General features: G+C 39.2%; 1 protein-coding gene across 1 annotated transcript; it reads left to right on the top strand.

Moving 5' to 3' along the window:
* Positions 1-9,464: 9,464 nt before the first annotated feature.
* On the top strand, positions 9,465-11,676 carry apof (apolipoprotein F). The gene is made up of 2 exons (XM_071494541.1): positions 9,465-9,601; positions 10,268-11,676. Exon 2 carries the CDS (start codon positions 10,312-10,314, stop codon positions 11,638-11,640), a length of 1,329 nt encoding a protein of 442 aa, XP_071350642.1. The 5' UTR covers positions 9,465-9,601; positions 10,268-10,311; the 3' UTR covers positions 11,641-11,676.
* Positions 11,677-17,427: the final 5,751 nt, after the last annotated feature.

Raw genomic sequence — 17,427 nt, 5'->3', positions numbered from 1 at the left:
CTGAATACAAGTCTTTCTGCTCATCAGCTTCCGTCTCAATTATTATAGTTCTTAAGATTGTTTGTAATCCAATTAGAGCTCCACCCACCACCCAAAACCCCATCCCACCTCTATACACACACACGTCAGTTTGTAGCATCTTTCTCATTAGACATATTGAATAACTGAAACTGAAAGGTCTTACATGAGATTTGTGAATGCAAACATAATCAATTAACACAAGGAAAAAAAGTTAAAATTGTACATCCTCTCACTGGTGGCTATTTAATGAAGAAACATTTTAATTTCTCTGTATCTGATGGCCCCATGAGTCTGAAAAGTGGAAGTCATCTCCATCCTTTCACATTTGCCATCCTTTCACCAGCTGTTAACTTGAACCATACAGATAAACACTGTTACATTGGGAGAAGCAACACACAAGATGCAAAATAAGGCATCTAACTGAAGCTTCTTTGCTGCCCCTGTTAGCTTTAAATTTGGGTTTTACAACTTAACAAAGTGCTTCAAAAGATTCAACATAAAAACAACCAAGTGGATACAACAGACTGTGTATGTGTCTATCTATGTGTGTGTGTTGTATACAGGGGCAAGATCTGGGGCCGAAAAATTAAGCCAACATGGCACTGCCAATAACTGCAGTTCCTCGAATGGCCACTTGAGACTGACTCCAAAAGGAAGTCAATCCTCATAGACACCAATGTTAAAATGACAAACTTTACAGCTAAAACAGGTGGGGTGAATTTTTACATAATTTTATATGATTTCCTTATTTGTGGTGTTGGTGTTGCATTTGGAGTCAGGCACCAAGATGGCGACAGCGGACCGACCCACTTTGAGCTTCAGAACCGCTCTTCAGAAACCTACATGTGACGTCATGGAGATTATGTCCATCTTTATATACAGTCTATGATTTTACATGACTGTGTATGCAATGACATACGGTGTGTTTTAATGAATATGTGTGTGGAGAAGCAAAACTATTTAAAACTTCATTTGGTGTTCACATCGTTTTTTGTTGTTTGTGGTGCAGTTTTGCATTATACCGACAGGTGTTTCTAGAGGTGGAGAGAGAGTCTGTAAACACAATATACAAAAGTGACTAAAAAGAACAATTACACTTAATGGATAGTTAAAAGGTAACAAGGTAAACTGATAAACATTTCATTGGTCTCTGATCCTTGTATGTTTGTGTAATGACATTATATGTATGTAGGCTTGAGTGCCGACCAGAAGGCCTGAACCCACATAATCACACAGTCGGAAATATGTGATGAAACCATGAGACCATCTACATCTGAACTGCCCTGAAAGAAGTACATGATCTCATATTCTCAGCAGAGGGTGTGCATGTGTGTCCCCAGGAGAAAATTGAGGGTGTAATGTGTTTCTGTGAGTTAAGTTGACTTGACTTGGAAACTGCAAACGCCCTGCAAGCGGATATTGCTGTCCTGTCTACTCTCTGATTGGCTGCTGTGTCAGAGCAGAGAACCAAATAACTCCCACACTGTCTGAATGAATGGCCTTTGTCTCTCTCCTCCACAGATGATGAGTGGAAGCCTTCTGACTGACCCCTTTCCTTCACACACAAAAACTGGGAGGGTTCATTACACCCATCTGGAACTTACAGGGTCACATTTTAATGATCATCAAACAACCTTCATAATTTTTTCATGACAGAAGTTTGTATGTGGAATAGATAAAAGCACATCGGCCATTCTGGGATCAAAGGAGAATTTGTTTGTAAAGATTTAACCCTCAAATCTGTTCTTCCTCATTTATCATATAAGAATGTATACACAGGGTGTCAGAAATGATATGTCTATCATATATCAGTTTTTCAAACATGCGCTCACACACACACACATACACTTAAGTCTGCTGTGACTGAAGTGTACTTTAGGAAATTCACTTTTAATGGTTCTGCACCGGAGAAGCTCATTCTGGTTTACTGACTTATTATGTTGGATTGTTGCTTTCTTTGTAATCTGCATGAATTCCTCTGTGTAACCATGTTTATACCGTAGAAGACTGTATATAAAATATTCTACTTTGTCCACTAAATTGATCTACAGCTGCAGTTATGTGTTACTTTGCATAACAAACAGGCCTTTAACTTCTGACGCTTTGTTACATTTAAACTAGCCAGCTGGTAGCTACAACATTAAAGCAATAGTTTAGCGTTTTGTGAAATATAATTCTTTTTCTTTCTGTCAGTAAATTTGATGAGAAGTATACAAGAAGCTACTCTTGTGTTTTCCATTAAATATATGAAGCTACAACCAGCAGTGGGTTAGCTTAGCTTAGCATAAAGACTGGAAACAGGAGGAAACAGGTAGCCTGTCCCAAGGTAACAAAATCTAACTACCAGCACCTCTAAAGTCCACTAATTAACATGTTATATTGTTATTGATATGTATAGAAATTTAAGTGGATGAATAACAATATACCATTTTACGGAGGGTAATGCAAAACGAGTTTGACTTCCTTTACCATGGCTTCCTGTTTGGTATGTCACTCATGTCCTGAAAGCAGCTACAGGAATGCAGCTCAGGCTTCAATTGTGTTTTCGCCTCAGCCACTAGAATGTGCTCAGGCTGGAAGTCAGAAATGTAAAGTCGGAGAGCTCTGTGTTGCATAGCCTTACATGCAGGTGTTTTTATTGGTTAGGGTTAAGTTGTGGTTAGGGTGTGTGTGTGTGCTCACAGTTAATGGCCCTAGGAGACTGAATCAATCACACTTAATTAACAACTCAAAACGTCTTTGGCTCATTTGGTTTCACAGTTTTAATATGATCACTGAACCATATTTTATACTCTAATGTCTCCAAATCACCTTATACTTTGATGCATGTGTTCATGCCTGCACAGTGAGAGACATTCCTCCCTGCCAATGTCAGGACAAACCTGATACCATCATTATCTTGTTTGTCCTGTTCACCACCATGTGATGGTAAGATTAGCGTAACAGCCCCAGGGGTAAACAGCATTGCTTTCACCTCTTTCTTGTAAATGAGACACCTATCAGTCACCTTACAGTTTGTCTACCACAGGGATACTTCCATGTTAGCTGCAGTTATAAATAATGTTAATCTGTGAGATGAAAACATGAACTTTATCATTACAGCAACAGAAATGTAATGGGATTTAGCAGTGGAAATAAGTAATGTGAATTATTCAAAGAAAAAATTAAGTAATAATAATAATATAGAATAGGGGCCAAGAAATCCCAGGCTCCCAAGATTTTAGTACCTTAGGCAAACTGTAATTTTTTCCAGATTTATTAACAACTCTTTGATGTTTAAAAAGGCCTGGATTACACCCTCACTCCAACAGTGATGAAGTGTTTTGAAAGACTGGTCCTCTCACACATCACACTAGACCCACACCACTTTGCCTATAGAGTGAGCAGATCCACAGAGGATGCCATCTCTCTGGCTCTTCACACCACACTACCTCACCTGGAGAGACAGAACATATACGTGAGTGTGCTATTTGTGGACTACAGCTCTGCCTTTAACACTGTCATCCTTGGCAAAGTGACCACCAAGCTCGGCCTGAGCTCAATGCTCTGCAACTGGATCCAGGATTTCCTGACAGGGCGTCTTCAGGCAGTGAGACTGGGCCACCACACATCCTCCACCATCACCCTGAGCACCGGCAAACCACAGGGCTGTGTGCTCATCCTGTACTCCCTCTTCACTCACGACTGTGTCCCCACATTCAGTGCTAACACCAGCGTGAACTTTGCGGATGACAGAACTGTGATTGGGCTCATCTCCAACAACGATGAAGCAGCCTGCAGAGCGGAGGTACAGAACCTAGTGGACTGGTGCTCGGAGAACAACCTGTCTCTGAGCAATGGGAGGACCAAGGAGCTCACCATCGACTTCAGGAGAACCCAGGTTGAGGATCAACCTCCGGTGTGCATCAGTGGAGAGAGGGTGGGGAGGGTGTCCAGCTTCAGGTTTCTGGGTGTATATATCTCAGAGGACCTCACATGGACAACAAACACAAACGCACAGGTGAAGAAGGCACAGCAGCGCTTGTTCTTCCTGAGGACACTGAAAAAGGCCGGTCTGCAACAAGAGATTTTTGTAACTTTCTACCACTGTTTTATCCATACTGTACATATGATGCTGCTGCCAAATGCTGCTATATAAATAGTATTTATTCTGGAGGACACTCTATCTCAACGTACTTTCATTTCAAACACTGCACAGACAGTCATGTGCCTAATTTGCACAGCTATGCAAATAATTGTACAGTTATTTGCACAGTATTACTTTTACTCTTATCTGATGCTGCACTTAATTTGTTTTCATAATTTTTAATTTATATTTTTTAAACTTTATTTGTTCAACTTATTTTACAATTCTAGTTGAAGATTGTTATACTTTCTTCATAGGCTTATTCCAAGAGCATCTTAAGAGTTGCAAAACCTCATCTTGTTGCTGTACAATTGTGTATGTTGCAATGACAATAAAGATATTCTATTCTATTCTATTCTATTCTATATCATAGACTTTGTGCTTTTAAGTAGACTTTGTGCTGTACATACACAGCATAATTATGTCTGTTTAATAAAAAGGATATCCCAAAAATGTGTTTACCTTAAATTATTTTGCCAGATTAACCCTTCTTTCAGTACTGTGTGTGCGTGTACAGATTGCCTGACTGACATCTCCATTGGTGTCTCTTTATAGTTGCACCTGTTAGTGTAAAACACTGTTATCATTCTTATTGATAAATTGCGTTTAGTTACCCTGCACACTTAAGTTACACTCCTCTCATTTGTATGTCTTTTTTATTTTACCATAACCATTAATATTGAAGAAATTGAAGGCTCATTTTTCCAGTAAACATCTGTTTAAAGGGCCAGATAAAAACAATACAGATGCTGTTTCCTAAAACTTGAAATCTTGTCACAAAGACAGAAAAAAGCAACATACATGTTAGTATTTTATTTTTTCCTCCCTGACTAATGCTATGTAGTGTCATACTGTAAACTCTGACAGTTCTGAAAGTAACTTTGATTTTAAAATATTTACATTATGTTAGGACAGACTCAGACATGATAATTGCACTGGGATGATCAGTGTGATCATGACTCACTTTGACTCACAGCAAATGAGCTAATGCTCTGAAGACCGTAATGGATTATCAGTCCACAGCTGTGTATAGAGCAGTCAGTTAACACCAGCATGTTCTGATGGTTTATAATTAGACTCTGGGGGCTTATTCCTGTAACCACACAGAGAGCGCTCTAATTAACCATTATACTTTATGAATCACACTCCAGCCAGCAGTCTTTTTCAGATTGTTAACTTGGCTGCTTCAGGCTCCTTGAATGAAACAGGTGAGAGCAGAGAGCAGGATGAAAGTTACATCTCAATGTTTAACTTGTAGGAAGTGTGGACCATATCATGTTTGCTTAAGCTTGACGTTCTTCATGACAGAGACAATCAAGTTTGTGCTATGTTGTCTAGCTCCTTGCTGTTGTTTGTAGCTGAGGCCAACTGTTGATCAGACCTCTTTTTCACATCGGGTCAATTCCTCTGTCCAGCAGGGGACAGTGAAGGAGCAGCATCTCCCTTACATCAGAACTGAACGGAAAAAGCACAGTCAGTGGAAGCAATGGGATGCTTCCTGTTTGTGTCCCCATTCTTACTTTCTTTTCTTCCTTACTCATCTTGGAGGAGCTGGGCAAAGGAAAATAGGAGGGTAAAAGAGAAAAGGAGACAGAAGTGTACATGAAGGAAGGTTGTTGACAAAGTGAAGAATAAAGAAATAAAGTCTCTGTTGTCTTAAATGAAGGCATTTATTTCTGGATTCAGAAAACAGATTCTACATATGAGAGGCTTCATATTATCTGCTCAACATTAGTGACTCTTTTCTCTGAAGAACACATTTTTTAGTAAGAATAGTTTACAATAAGCAGATCTCAGACACTGACACACTGCACTTTTCATGACAAGACAGTCTGACATCAAAGCCTGGCTTGATTCAGTTTCTTTTTCCCTTCCACGTTTGCATTTGTCCTGCAAACAGTTTTTTAAATATTGACTGTACAGTTACAGCTGTGGTACACACCCTTCCCTTTCAAATGTGTACTTTGTCCTAGTGTGTCCACATATGTCGTCATGTGGGTGTAGGTGCTATTGGATGGGCAGTTATGAAGAATAAACAGTTTACTCAGCCTTATTTGTACTTATATGAAGGAATCCATTATCTATGTCCTCTCCTATCGGGACAGATTAGGAGGCATGTCAAGAAAAAATGCCCCATTTCATCCAACAATCCAGGAGTAGGCAATATCCTCAACAAAATAATCACCATTATCCTCATCAACCTCAGCTTTTTGTTCTTCTGTGAAGAACTGCACAGGGTGTTGCATAATGATGAAAGATAATGTATTAAGACAAATATTACATACATTCTGCACTGCAGCGTCATACCGACAATAAATCTTTTGCCTCTGTATTACTTAACTTTGAGGGAGTTTTAGTTCGAGGTCAAACTGGAAGAATACCACATGTTTTTTTGGTGTTGGCAAAAGATGATATAATTTAAAGATGCTATATATAAGACTGTAAGGCAATTCATATGTATTAATTTTTTGTTTATTGCCAATGTGTTAACAGATTGATTGATGCAACTTTCGATATGTAAATGACATCTATGCCAACTTTCTCTGTTGAGTGTGGACTGATTTCTGTGTAAAGAACAAATTTTCTGGTACTATCCAAAGGATGTGATGTTTATGCTTGCTTGCCTCAACGCCTCTATTCCACCCTCCTACAATGCCAACAGTGTGTAGCACTAGCTAATGTTAGCTAAGAAATGGAGTCCGCTAACATCAACTAGCTCCAAATACAACACGGCTGTCAACATACAAATTACACGTTAGTCAAACCCATAATTAGACCTACACACCTCTTATCCTGTTTGCTGGATGTGCAAACAAACTTGATCCTTTTTTAAGGATCGATTGTCCCTGTAGATGTCTGATTATGTTTTGTTAAATGATCCTACCTGATAGACACATATCAAATTTACTTATCTTTAAATATTTAATAATTTGCTCATGCTAGGAGTGGCCAATATATTATTTTCATTATTTTCATTATTTTGGAGCACACACACACCTATGTCACGAGTGTACCCACACACACAGACTCCAAAAACACACAGGCAGATGATTTAAACCAAATATGAGAGATTTAATGACAAAGTCCTCCACAATCTGCTCTACATTCCTCTCCACTCATTCACTCTCAATGCAAAATATAACCAGTGCTCTCCGCCTCTCTGTGCTCCTCCAAGTTTTCAAACATTGAGCTGAATGAGCTCTGCAGTCACAACAGGGATTATCAAAAACAGCAGAGAGGTGGTGCACACCTCACTTACAGAAGCGAATGTTCAGGTGAAGGATCTACTGTCACAATTTTATTACCCAATTAACCAAACCCAGCATGCACCTGACGGTCAGTCAACATGGCAGGTGTGTTTGACATTGTCACAAGGTTCATCATAATGTCATCATGTGACTTTTGTTTTTACTCTGTGACTGTTTCAACTTTCAATGTACTGAAGTAAAATTCTTGAGGTTAAAAAAAAAAAAAAAAAAAAAAAAAAAACTCCAAAAGTACAAGTACAAGTAACACGTAACGTTGTTTGTTAATGAGAGTAAATGTAACTCCACCCATGATAATGACAGTGTAACTTTAGTTACCTCATCTATCAACATCATGCTGGTCAATCACGCAGGTCGCGTCAGTGTTTTGGCCACCTATCTACAGAGTACGAACATGCAACAATGAGCAACAGGATGCTGACTGCAGTTCACTTATCAGCCACCGGTGTCATTAACGGGAAAGGTTTTCTGAGTTACATGTACAACCTTTAATGTCTCTGTGAAATCTATGTAACTCTGCTTAACAAGAGCTCACCATAAAATATAGTGTTGTTGGTTTATAAACCACTGACTACATTATAATCTGGTATTGTCTATTTACTCTATTCTACTACTACTCCTTATTCTATTTCATATTATATTATTATCTGTTTCTTATCTTTTTTAAGTATTTGATATTGACATTTGACAGTTTTTCTTTTCGGTCCACTTTGCTGCTGTAACACTGCCAATTCCCCACTGTGGGACTAATAATCTTAATAATTTTTAAAACTAATTTTATCTTATCTTATCTTATCCTGTGAAATTACAAAATGGTCATACAAACATACATACATACATACATATATCACCCTGAACTGAAACTATAACACGATGAGGCTTTGAGCATCACCTTCAGAGGCTACAGCTTTAAAAGAGAGGAGAAAAACTCTGGAGTAGTCTCACAGAATAAAGCTGTTTTTTGTGTCACAGTTGAGCGAGTGTGTGTGTAAAAGAGACGAGAAAGAAAGTCGGTGTAAGGAAGTGAGAGTGAGAGAGGTAGAGTAGAAGTGGGAGGAGGCTAAGTTCTTTGAATCTGAATAACCTAAGAGTGGTCCTTTGTACTAAATGCTGCTCCTAGTCCAAATAGAATAGCAATAGAAAGAACATGAATACTACTGAGGATTAGTATAGAAACACATTAACATTAGAACATTTGGTCTATTGCTTTTTTTTTTTTTTTTAATTGACAAGGTCGTTTTTTTCCTCTACAAGTTAAGCCGTAATTAGTAAAGCACAGTATGAGTTTCAATTAATTAAAAATTAATTAATTAAGTAATTAAAAAGCTCTAAAATGCAATAATAAATTGTTGTTAAAGACAACTATTGTTGATCATCACAGTGAGACTGGTAAGGCCACATTTCTAAGTGACTCTGATGTATGCTCCAAGGCTCATGCTTGCTCATGCTCTGATTGCCACAGAGATAGACTTTTACTGACATTTCTTAAGCGTGATTAAACAGAGCCTCAGGGGTAAAGGTAGTTTATTCTTAAATTAAAATGAAATGAGAAAATGCTATGTTAAGATGTAAGAACAAGGGAAAAGAGTGTGTAAACAGGTCTGCAATAACAAAAATAAGCCAAATATAACATAGAGTTTTGTGTGAATTTTATTTGGTTTTGTGAGTGACTGAAGTCTTTACCTCAGAGAACCCCCTGTTTTCCTCCACTTCACTTTTTAGCTGTATAAAGGAAAAATTTGCTCACGGCATGAGGAGAGATTTCTTTCAAGTATTTGGGTCAAAAACAAAACCTACTGCCTGTGAGAGAGGGAGTAGGAGAGAGGAACTGGGGGGGGGGGGGGGCGGGATGGGGCAATGAGAGGATAGCAGGGCAGACAAACAACACTTCTTTAGAACACATGGACTTTCCCCACGTGAATCAATATTCAAGCCTTGATCCCCCTGTTGAGCAATGAGGCCAAAGAGAAGAGCGAGCTGAAAGACAGATGAGACAGAGGGAGGGCTGTGGGATGTCATGTGTAAAGAAGGAGATTCTCATTGGAGGCAAAGAGAAAGAAGATCGCTATGCATGTTTTGAGAAAAAGGGGGAAAAAGGGAAAGGCAAAGCGCATCCTACATGCTGAAGCCATCTTGGTTGCACTGCTTTACTCTGGGCTCCAGGACTCTAGATCTGATTATTATTAAGGTAGGTGTAGGACAAATAGGTGTCACAGGACCAAAAGATGCAATGAAATTATGAAGTTGTGGGTGGAAGAACATGTCTATTTTTAGTTGTAGTCAGTTTAGGAAAAAATAGGACATGCACAAATGTGTCAGCTCAATGACAAGGCTTTCTAGCATGGCAAAACAAAAAATTCAAATATTTTAAGATATAGATTTTTGCAGTGTGGAGCAGTGTTTTCCTTATGTTTCACTACTTCTCTCCTCTAGTAAACCGTGACACTGCAGTAGGTTTTCACTCACAAGTCACAGGGGGAGAAATGCTTCATTTATAGATGTTCTTGCTCAAGATTTTAAGATACCTACTCATGTAATGAATTCATTTAACTCTACATTGGACTTTTTTAGATTTTCAAGCAGATTGTTTCAAAAATTCTTGAATTATACAACATATATAAATAACTAAATGTGATACTAAAAACAGTACCAAACAAAAAAAAACAAAACAAAAAAAAACAAGCCTGATGCAGCTTCAAAGAGCCAATTAATTTCTTCATTAGAATAATATAAACAGTCTATATTAACAGCACATTAAGCAAATAAAACCTTATGTCAAGTCTGTTTTTGTTCAGTGAATACAATGAGGACTCATTTTGTGATGTTGTGGGCTTGTTCTTTCTTTGTTGTTTAGTGTTTAGTGTAGTGGCTTTGGAAAAGAGCTCTAACAAGAGAGGAATGATGTCCTCCAAGTTGAAGTGGTTGATTGTGATCCAGCTCCTGCTGAATGAACAGGCTCTGTGCAGGGCCCCGCTTCCTCTGGCTCAGAGGAACACTCTGCCTCTAGGAACTGACTTCCATGGAGAGCTGGAGGAAATGACCAAACAGGATCATCAGTCTTTCCTGGGACCTCAACTCCAGCTTGGTCTCTCATCTGCTGAAAAGACTGGTCCTTTATCAGTGGTTGTGCAAAAAGAGGACAGAGTCCAGTCTGCCAAACATATCATATCAGGCCTCAAGGCGAAGCTTCAGGGGCAGATTCAAGATCATCTCCACATTCAAGTCAACGTCAGCTGTGCGGAGCTTCTGTCTGCCAGCACCATTGACGACCCATTGACCTCCATGTTCCCCCAGGAGCTGCTGGGTCTCTCTCTAGTGCCTGTGTTGGTGGTGGCAGGATGTTCAAAGGAGGCACAGACCCTGGTGCTGAAACTGTACGACCTGCTTGGAGTAGTGGACACAGAGGAGCTCCTGATGGAGGTGCAAGGTCTGATTGAGGGGAGGATGAGCAGGTCAGCATCCACACCAGCACCTGCATCAGCAGCAGCATCATCACAGAGGGATCAAACAGGGCGGCAGATAGAGGCTGTGATGTTTAACATCCAGCAGCTGGTGATGGTGGGACAAGACACGTCTAAGCAGGAAGGACATTGTGAGGGTTGGACCCGAGTGAATGGAACCATGCTGGTCGGAACAACTGTGGAGGGAGCTACAGATGTTCTGGAGGAGGCTGTGAACAGCTGTGAGAGACTGGGAGTCCTGTGTGCTGGTGTGACCAGCAGTGGACTGCACACGCCTGGCATGTACCAGGCAGTGCTGAAGAAAGGCAGTCGTATCCTGCCTGACTCCTCAGGGTCTGAATGTTGGATTCGTCAGTGTAGCACAGAGGAGGATGTTTCGATCCCTGCTGCCTCAGGTCGACCACGGATGAAGCGCAGCCCCCAGAGGAGCTGCATCAACAAAAGCGAGGAGCGTGTGTACAACGTAGTGGAGTGGATCCCTGCCGTCAGCACCCTGTACAACCTTGGCACAGCAGTGTATTACGCCTCAGTCAACTGCTCCGAAACAGCCAAGGAGAGAGCCATCCTCAGCGCTGTTGACCTGGGCACAGATGCTCTCATAGTTGCCACAGGGGGGACTGCCGGGGTGGCAGGTTATGCTCTGGGTGCAGGGGTGAAGACCGGTGTGAAAGCTGGAGTCAAGTATCTGCTCAACTCCATGAAGCAGGAAGACGACGTGCTGGTGAACCAGTTCAGCTGGGAGGAGGGAGTCATCACCATCCAGTAGACAGAAGGATCAATAAATCACCCTGTGAAGTTTTAAGTAGTCCAATTTTTTTTAAACAAAGACACAGGATCAGTGTTTGTTAACCGACATGACTGAAGAGTAACAAATTGGTTTACCAGACTCAATATGACGTAGATTATATGGAAAACAAAACACAGTATTGTTTTACTCAGTGGATTATCAGAATCACATCTTGAAAGGGCAAAAAAGCTTTTTTTGTTTGTGTGACTGTGCACACAAATCTCATTTAAACAGTTTAACACAATAATTATTCTTTATGAAGTTGATTTCAGTTGATTTCATTTAGTCTGTAAATTTAAGTAAATTCGTTTTTTTTAGAGGATGACTATATAACCTACAAAATAAAAGGAAAATACAGTTAGGTGAACAGTAGATTACATTGCACATAAGAGCGTGCAAACAAGGTCAGTAATCTGCAACAATATGCAGCTAACCTCAGAAAGTATGCTGTCAACATTTGCTTGTAGGAAAATGTATTTGTGTTTTGTGTAAATTAGATAAAATAGTCAAACAATTTATCATATTAAGCAGCAACAAGAACTGGTCTCAGGAAACTAAGCCCTTAAACCCTCAAGAAGTTTGACTTTGTGTCTTTCCCTCTGTTTTCTGTCCGTCCTCACTCTTGTCGTTTTCTTCCTCCCATCAAAACCTTTTGTCAGGTCACATTCTCACCTCTGGTGTAATTGCAGGGACAGTAGACTGGGAACTAAATGTTATTGTTTTATATGTTTTTCTTTAAATGTTAATAAAGGGTATATTAAATGTGTGTGCATACAGTTTGCTGCCAGTGTGGTGGTTTAGTATATAATCAGACTGCTTGTTCAAGAGTAACAGTGGGCAACGCCACAGGAAATTTTGTTCATATTAAATGCACGAGAAAGGTGGCGAAGGAGATTAATGAGAACAGAGAAAATGACCTTTAAACGGTTATTGATGGTTCTGTGTTTTCAAGCTGATTTGGAAAGTAAAGCCATTCCCCTGCAGGCATAAAGATGAATGTAAGTAAAAAAGACAATGTCTGCCTCTTTAACCTCGACGTCCTTTCCAAACAGTTCTACACGCTCTTTCCTATGTGTACAACAAAAGGTAAACACAGCAGTCAGGAGCACTTATGTTTATGATAAGTTACACAACTGACAGCTCTCGGTAGAATTTGGACATTCACTCTGTCTCTGTGTGTTGCCCTCCCACATGATATGACATGTAAATTTGGTGGGCTCAGTGTGTTTGACAGTCTGTGTGTGTGTGTTTGTCCTGTAATAGACCAGTGACCTGTTCACAGTGTTGCCTGCTTCTTGCCAAATTCATACTGTGACAGGCTCCAGCACACTGAACAAGATAATATAATATGGATGGATTTTATTATGGTTTAAAAAAAGAAAAAAAATCAAAATCGGCCATGTTAATCAGTTACTGGTGTGCTTTAGCAAGCTGTCTGTCGCAAGCCCAGGTGATCATCCCTAACAGTGAAGTTATTTATGATAGCTGATGGACAATATGTCATCATCTCACTTCTCATTCCAAGTGCTGTCCTGTGAACTTTTCTCTTTGTTCAAATATGAGTATACATATACAGTGGATATAAAAAGTGTACACACCCCTGTTAAAATGATTTGATGATGTTTTTCTGATGTAAAGAAAATGAGACCACGATAAATAATTTCAAAACTTTTCCCACCTTTAATATGACCTATAACCTGTACAATTGAATGGAAAAACAAACAGGTCTGTCAGGAGGAAAAACATAAAAAATAAAAAATGTGCACTAAGCTGGTTGTATAAGTGTGCACACCCTTAAACTAATACTTTGTTGAAGCACCTTTTGATTTAATCACAGCATTTAGTCTTTTTGGGAAGGAGTCTATCAGCCTGCCACATCTAGACTTGGCAATATTTGCCCACTCTTCCTTGCAAAAGCGCTCCAGTTCTGTCAGAATGCGAGGGCATCTCTTGTGCACAGCCCTCTTCAGGTCACCTCAAAGATTTTCAACTGGATTTAGGTCTGGGCTCTGGCTGGGCCATTCCAAGACTTGAATTTTCTTCTAGTGAAGCCATTCTTTTTTTTTGATTTCGATGTATGCTTGGGGTCATTGTCGTGCTGAAAGATGAAATTCCTCTTCATCTTCAGCTTTCTAGCAGACACCTGAAGGTTTTGGACCAAAATTGACTGGTATTTAGAACTGTTCATAATTCCCTCCACCTTGACTAAAGCCCCTGTTCCAGCTGAAGAAAAACAACCCCAAAACATGATGCTGCCACCACCATGCTTCACCGTGGGTATGGTCTTCTTTTGGTGACGCACAGTGTTGTTTTTGTGCCAAACATACCTTTTGGAGTTGTGGCCAAAAAGTTCAACCTTGGTTTCGTCAGACCATAACACGTTTTCCCACATGCTTCTGGGAGAGCTGATGTATTTTTTTGCTAAATGTAGCCGAGCCTGGATGTTTTTCTTTGTAAAAAAAAAGGCTTCCGTCTTGTGACCCTACCCTATAGTCCAGACATATGGAGAATACTGGAGATTGTTGTCACATGTAGTACACAACCAGTACTCGCCAGAAATTCCTGCAGCTCCTTCAGTGTTGCTGTAGGCCTCTTGGCAGCCTCCCTGACCAGTTTTCATCTTGTCTTTTCATCAATTTTGGAGGGACGTCCGGTTCTTGGTAATGTCACTGTTGTCCCATATTTTCTCCACTTCTTGATGACTGTCTTCACTGTGCTCCATGGTATATCTAATGCCTTGGAAATTTTTTTGTACCCCTCTCCTGACTGATACCTTTCAACAATGCGATCCCTTTGATGCTTTGTAAGCTCTCTGCGAACCATGGCTTTTGCCGGAGGATGCAACTGAGTAAATGTCAGGAAAATCCCACTAGAACAGCTAAACATTATTTGGGGTTAATCAGAGTCATTTCAATTGATGGCAGGTGTGTACCCAAAAAGACTGAATGCTGTGATTAAGTCAAAGGTGCTTCAACAAAGTATTAGTTTAAGGGTGTGGACACTTGTGCAACCAGCTTATTATACATTTTTTATTCTTTATGTTTGTCCCCCTGACAGATTTATTTGTTTTACATTGAATTGTACAGGTTATAGGTCACATTAAAGGTGGGGAAAGTTTTGAAAATTCTTTATCATGGTCTCATTGTTTTTACATCAGAAAAACCTATCATTTTAACAGGGGTGTGTACACTTTTTATATCCACTGTATATGTAAGTGCGACATACCATATTAACTCTCAAACTGTAGTAGAAAGAGATAAGGAAGCTGAACAACCTGTTTTTTGATCAGATAAGTGCAGTGCAGAACACACAGCCTACCTCCTAGTAATAGAGAGTAGAAAAGAGATTCAATTTAAAATGTAATGTCAATAATGTTATAACCTGTCTGTTTGTCTATTGGGAAAATAACCTTTTCAAATTTCTCAAATTTTCACATATGTATAACAATGTCTATTTTTGAGGTAACCAAGGCAGGAACTGTATACGGTAGTTAGTTATCATGGTTGAGCCGGTGTGGGGAGCTATAGGCATGAAACACAAAACAAACATCTGGTTGAATTAAAAAATCCTTTGTGTGTTTAAGCAGTAACCATCAGTTACACATTTATTTACATGGAGTCTGAACTCTGCAGCCGACATGTGCTCTGAGTCTCTCAGCATCACTTTTGAGAATGTGAAGATTTCGACAACTGCGTGAAGACCAACACTGAAGGGACCAACTTTACAGAGAGAGAGAACATTTTGCAAAGCTAAAAAAATGTAGGGAATGCAAATTAAAATGGTTTGAAAACACTACACAATTCATGACTAGTACAAACACTTTGGAGGGTGCTATGCTGCAGTGGGAGTTTCTACAGTCCTACAGCCTACATATTGTATTACATCCATTTACCAACAAGCTGTATTGTGGTGTCACTGGTCGACCTTCTCGTCTCATTACACTAAAGTTTCTCTGTACAGCAGCTAATTAAGTGCTGTGCATTTAAACACACACTTGTTTTACTTAAGCACCTTTTTTGCAAAATTTTTTCAGTCAATCCTTTATAAAAAAAAAAAAAATTTATATATATTTGTTAACTTCTAAGTTAGTGGTTAGTAATGGCTGTTCTCTCTCTCCCTTGCTTCTCTCTATTACTGATGTTTAGTTATTCTAAACTAGTGATGAAGCTTCACGAAGCACTGAACCATTCCAGCAAAGTAATTTAAGAAAAGGTTCATGTCTTGATGCTTCATGTTAACAGTGTGACATCTACTGGCCAGAATGTAAAATAGGCAAATACAAATATTTGAATCTTACAAGTTAAATATAAGTGTAAAGGAAACTATAATTACCTTTTATTCTGAGCATACCTTATATTACATACAATATATTTTCTATGCATCCAGTTTTTTTTTGTTTTTGTTTTTTTTTAATATTAGGCAAGTTTGGGTCAATATCTAACTTTCTTCTCCCTGGTGGATCCGTCGCAAATACAACCAAGCCACTCGCATGCAAAATTTCAAAACACCATGTCTCTAAATGGTCTTACACTCAGTAAACACTTTATTAGGAACACCATATCAATACTTTTTACTGCCACCATTACATTCTATAAAGTCATAAAAGGAGGAAAATATAAGATAACTCCAGGATCATTTATAGACATGCAGCAGGATTACATTACACATTATTTTATACTGTGTAACAAACAAGGAGGGGTTCAAGAAATGATAGGTGCCCTTAGCCATATCGTGCCTCTCCCCTAAAATTGCGTTATTCAACGAACATCATACAAACTACTTGTTTGCCAAACTTTAACACATATGCCATTGCTGAATAAGATAAAGGAACAGCAAGACTTTTTCTCAATGGTCAGAGATAGGGGGAGGGGGTATGAGGAGTATCCCGAACACCAGCTACAGTATCAGGAGAAGTGAAGGTCAGGTGAAGATTTGCACACACACTTAGAGAAGCAATATTATTTTAGCTCCGCTATCATATGCTGTCAGTGTCAATACAGATACCTATTGTTCTCACAAAAGTGCATAATATTTTTGATCATACCAATTGTATTCTTCATCTTGAAAAGACTAACAGAAATTAACAAAAATTAGACTAGTTGTGCACCTTTTGACCCCCACTGTATTCACTTCCCCAGTTGCATCCAGAGCCAAACCAGTAGGCCTACTCTAAAGCTGAAATGATTCATCAGTGGCAGAAAATTAACTGGCGACAATTTTGATACATGATTAATTCTCTGAGTCATTTTAAAGTAAAAATCCCCCAAATTTACTGGTGCAGCGTCTCAAAATGTGAATACTTTCCATTCTTCCCTGTTTTCCATGATAGTAAACTCAACTTGAATATATTAATATGTTGTTTTTCATTATATTCTGACATTTTGTACACTAAAAAAATAAACAATTAAACAATAGTACTAAAATAATAATACAAGAAAATAATTGTCATACATATTGATGATGAAAATAATTGTTAACTTCAGCTGTCCCTACAGCACTCCTGTGATGTAATTATGTTATCATAATTTTTTTTGGTGATTATAATTCGTGCTAATCTGAAAAGGACAGGCAACGACTAAGAAAGGTTATTCGATGAACGCAGAGGAGCAACAGCGGAAATGGAAATGCTCAAATACCACAAATTCTACTAAAGCACGGTACTGAGGGAAATGCAGAGAGACAGCTTGTTTTGCGGTTTATTTGCTTTGGAGGTATTCAAAGCGGTGCGTCACATGCTGGCTTCATCACTTTCACAACGTCATTTCT

The sequence above is a fragment of the Trachinotus anak genome, unplaced genomic scaffold (assembly GCF_046630095.1).
Source record: "Trachinotus anak isolate AG129_WGS33_773 ecotype Australia unplaced genomic scaffold, CSIRO_AGI_Tana_v1 ptg000013l, whole genome shotgun sequence".
NCBI classification, from domain to species: domain Eukaryota; kingdom Metazoa; phylum Chordata; class Actinopteri; order Carangiformes; family Carangidae; genus Trachinotus; species Trachinotus anak.
This window is presented reverse-complemented; position numbering and strand designations above follow the sequence as displayed.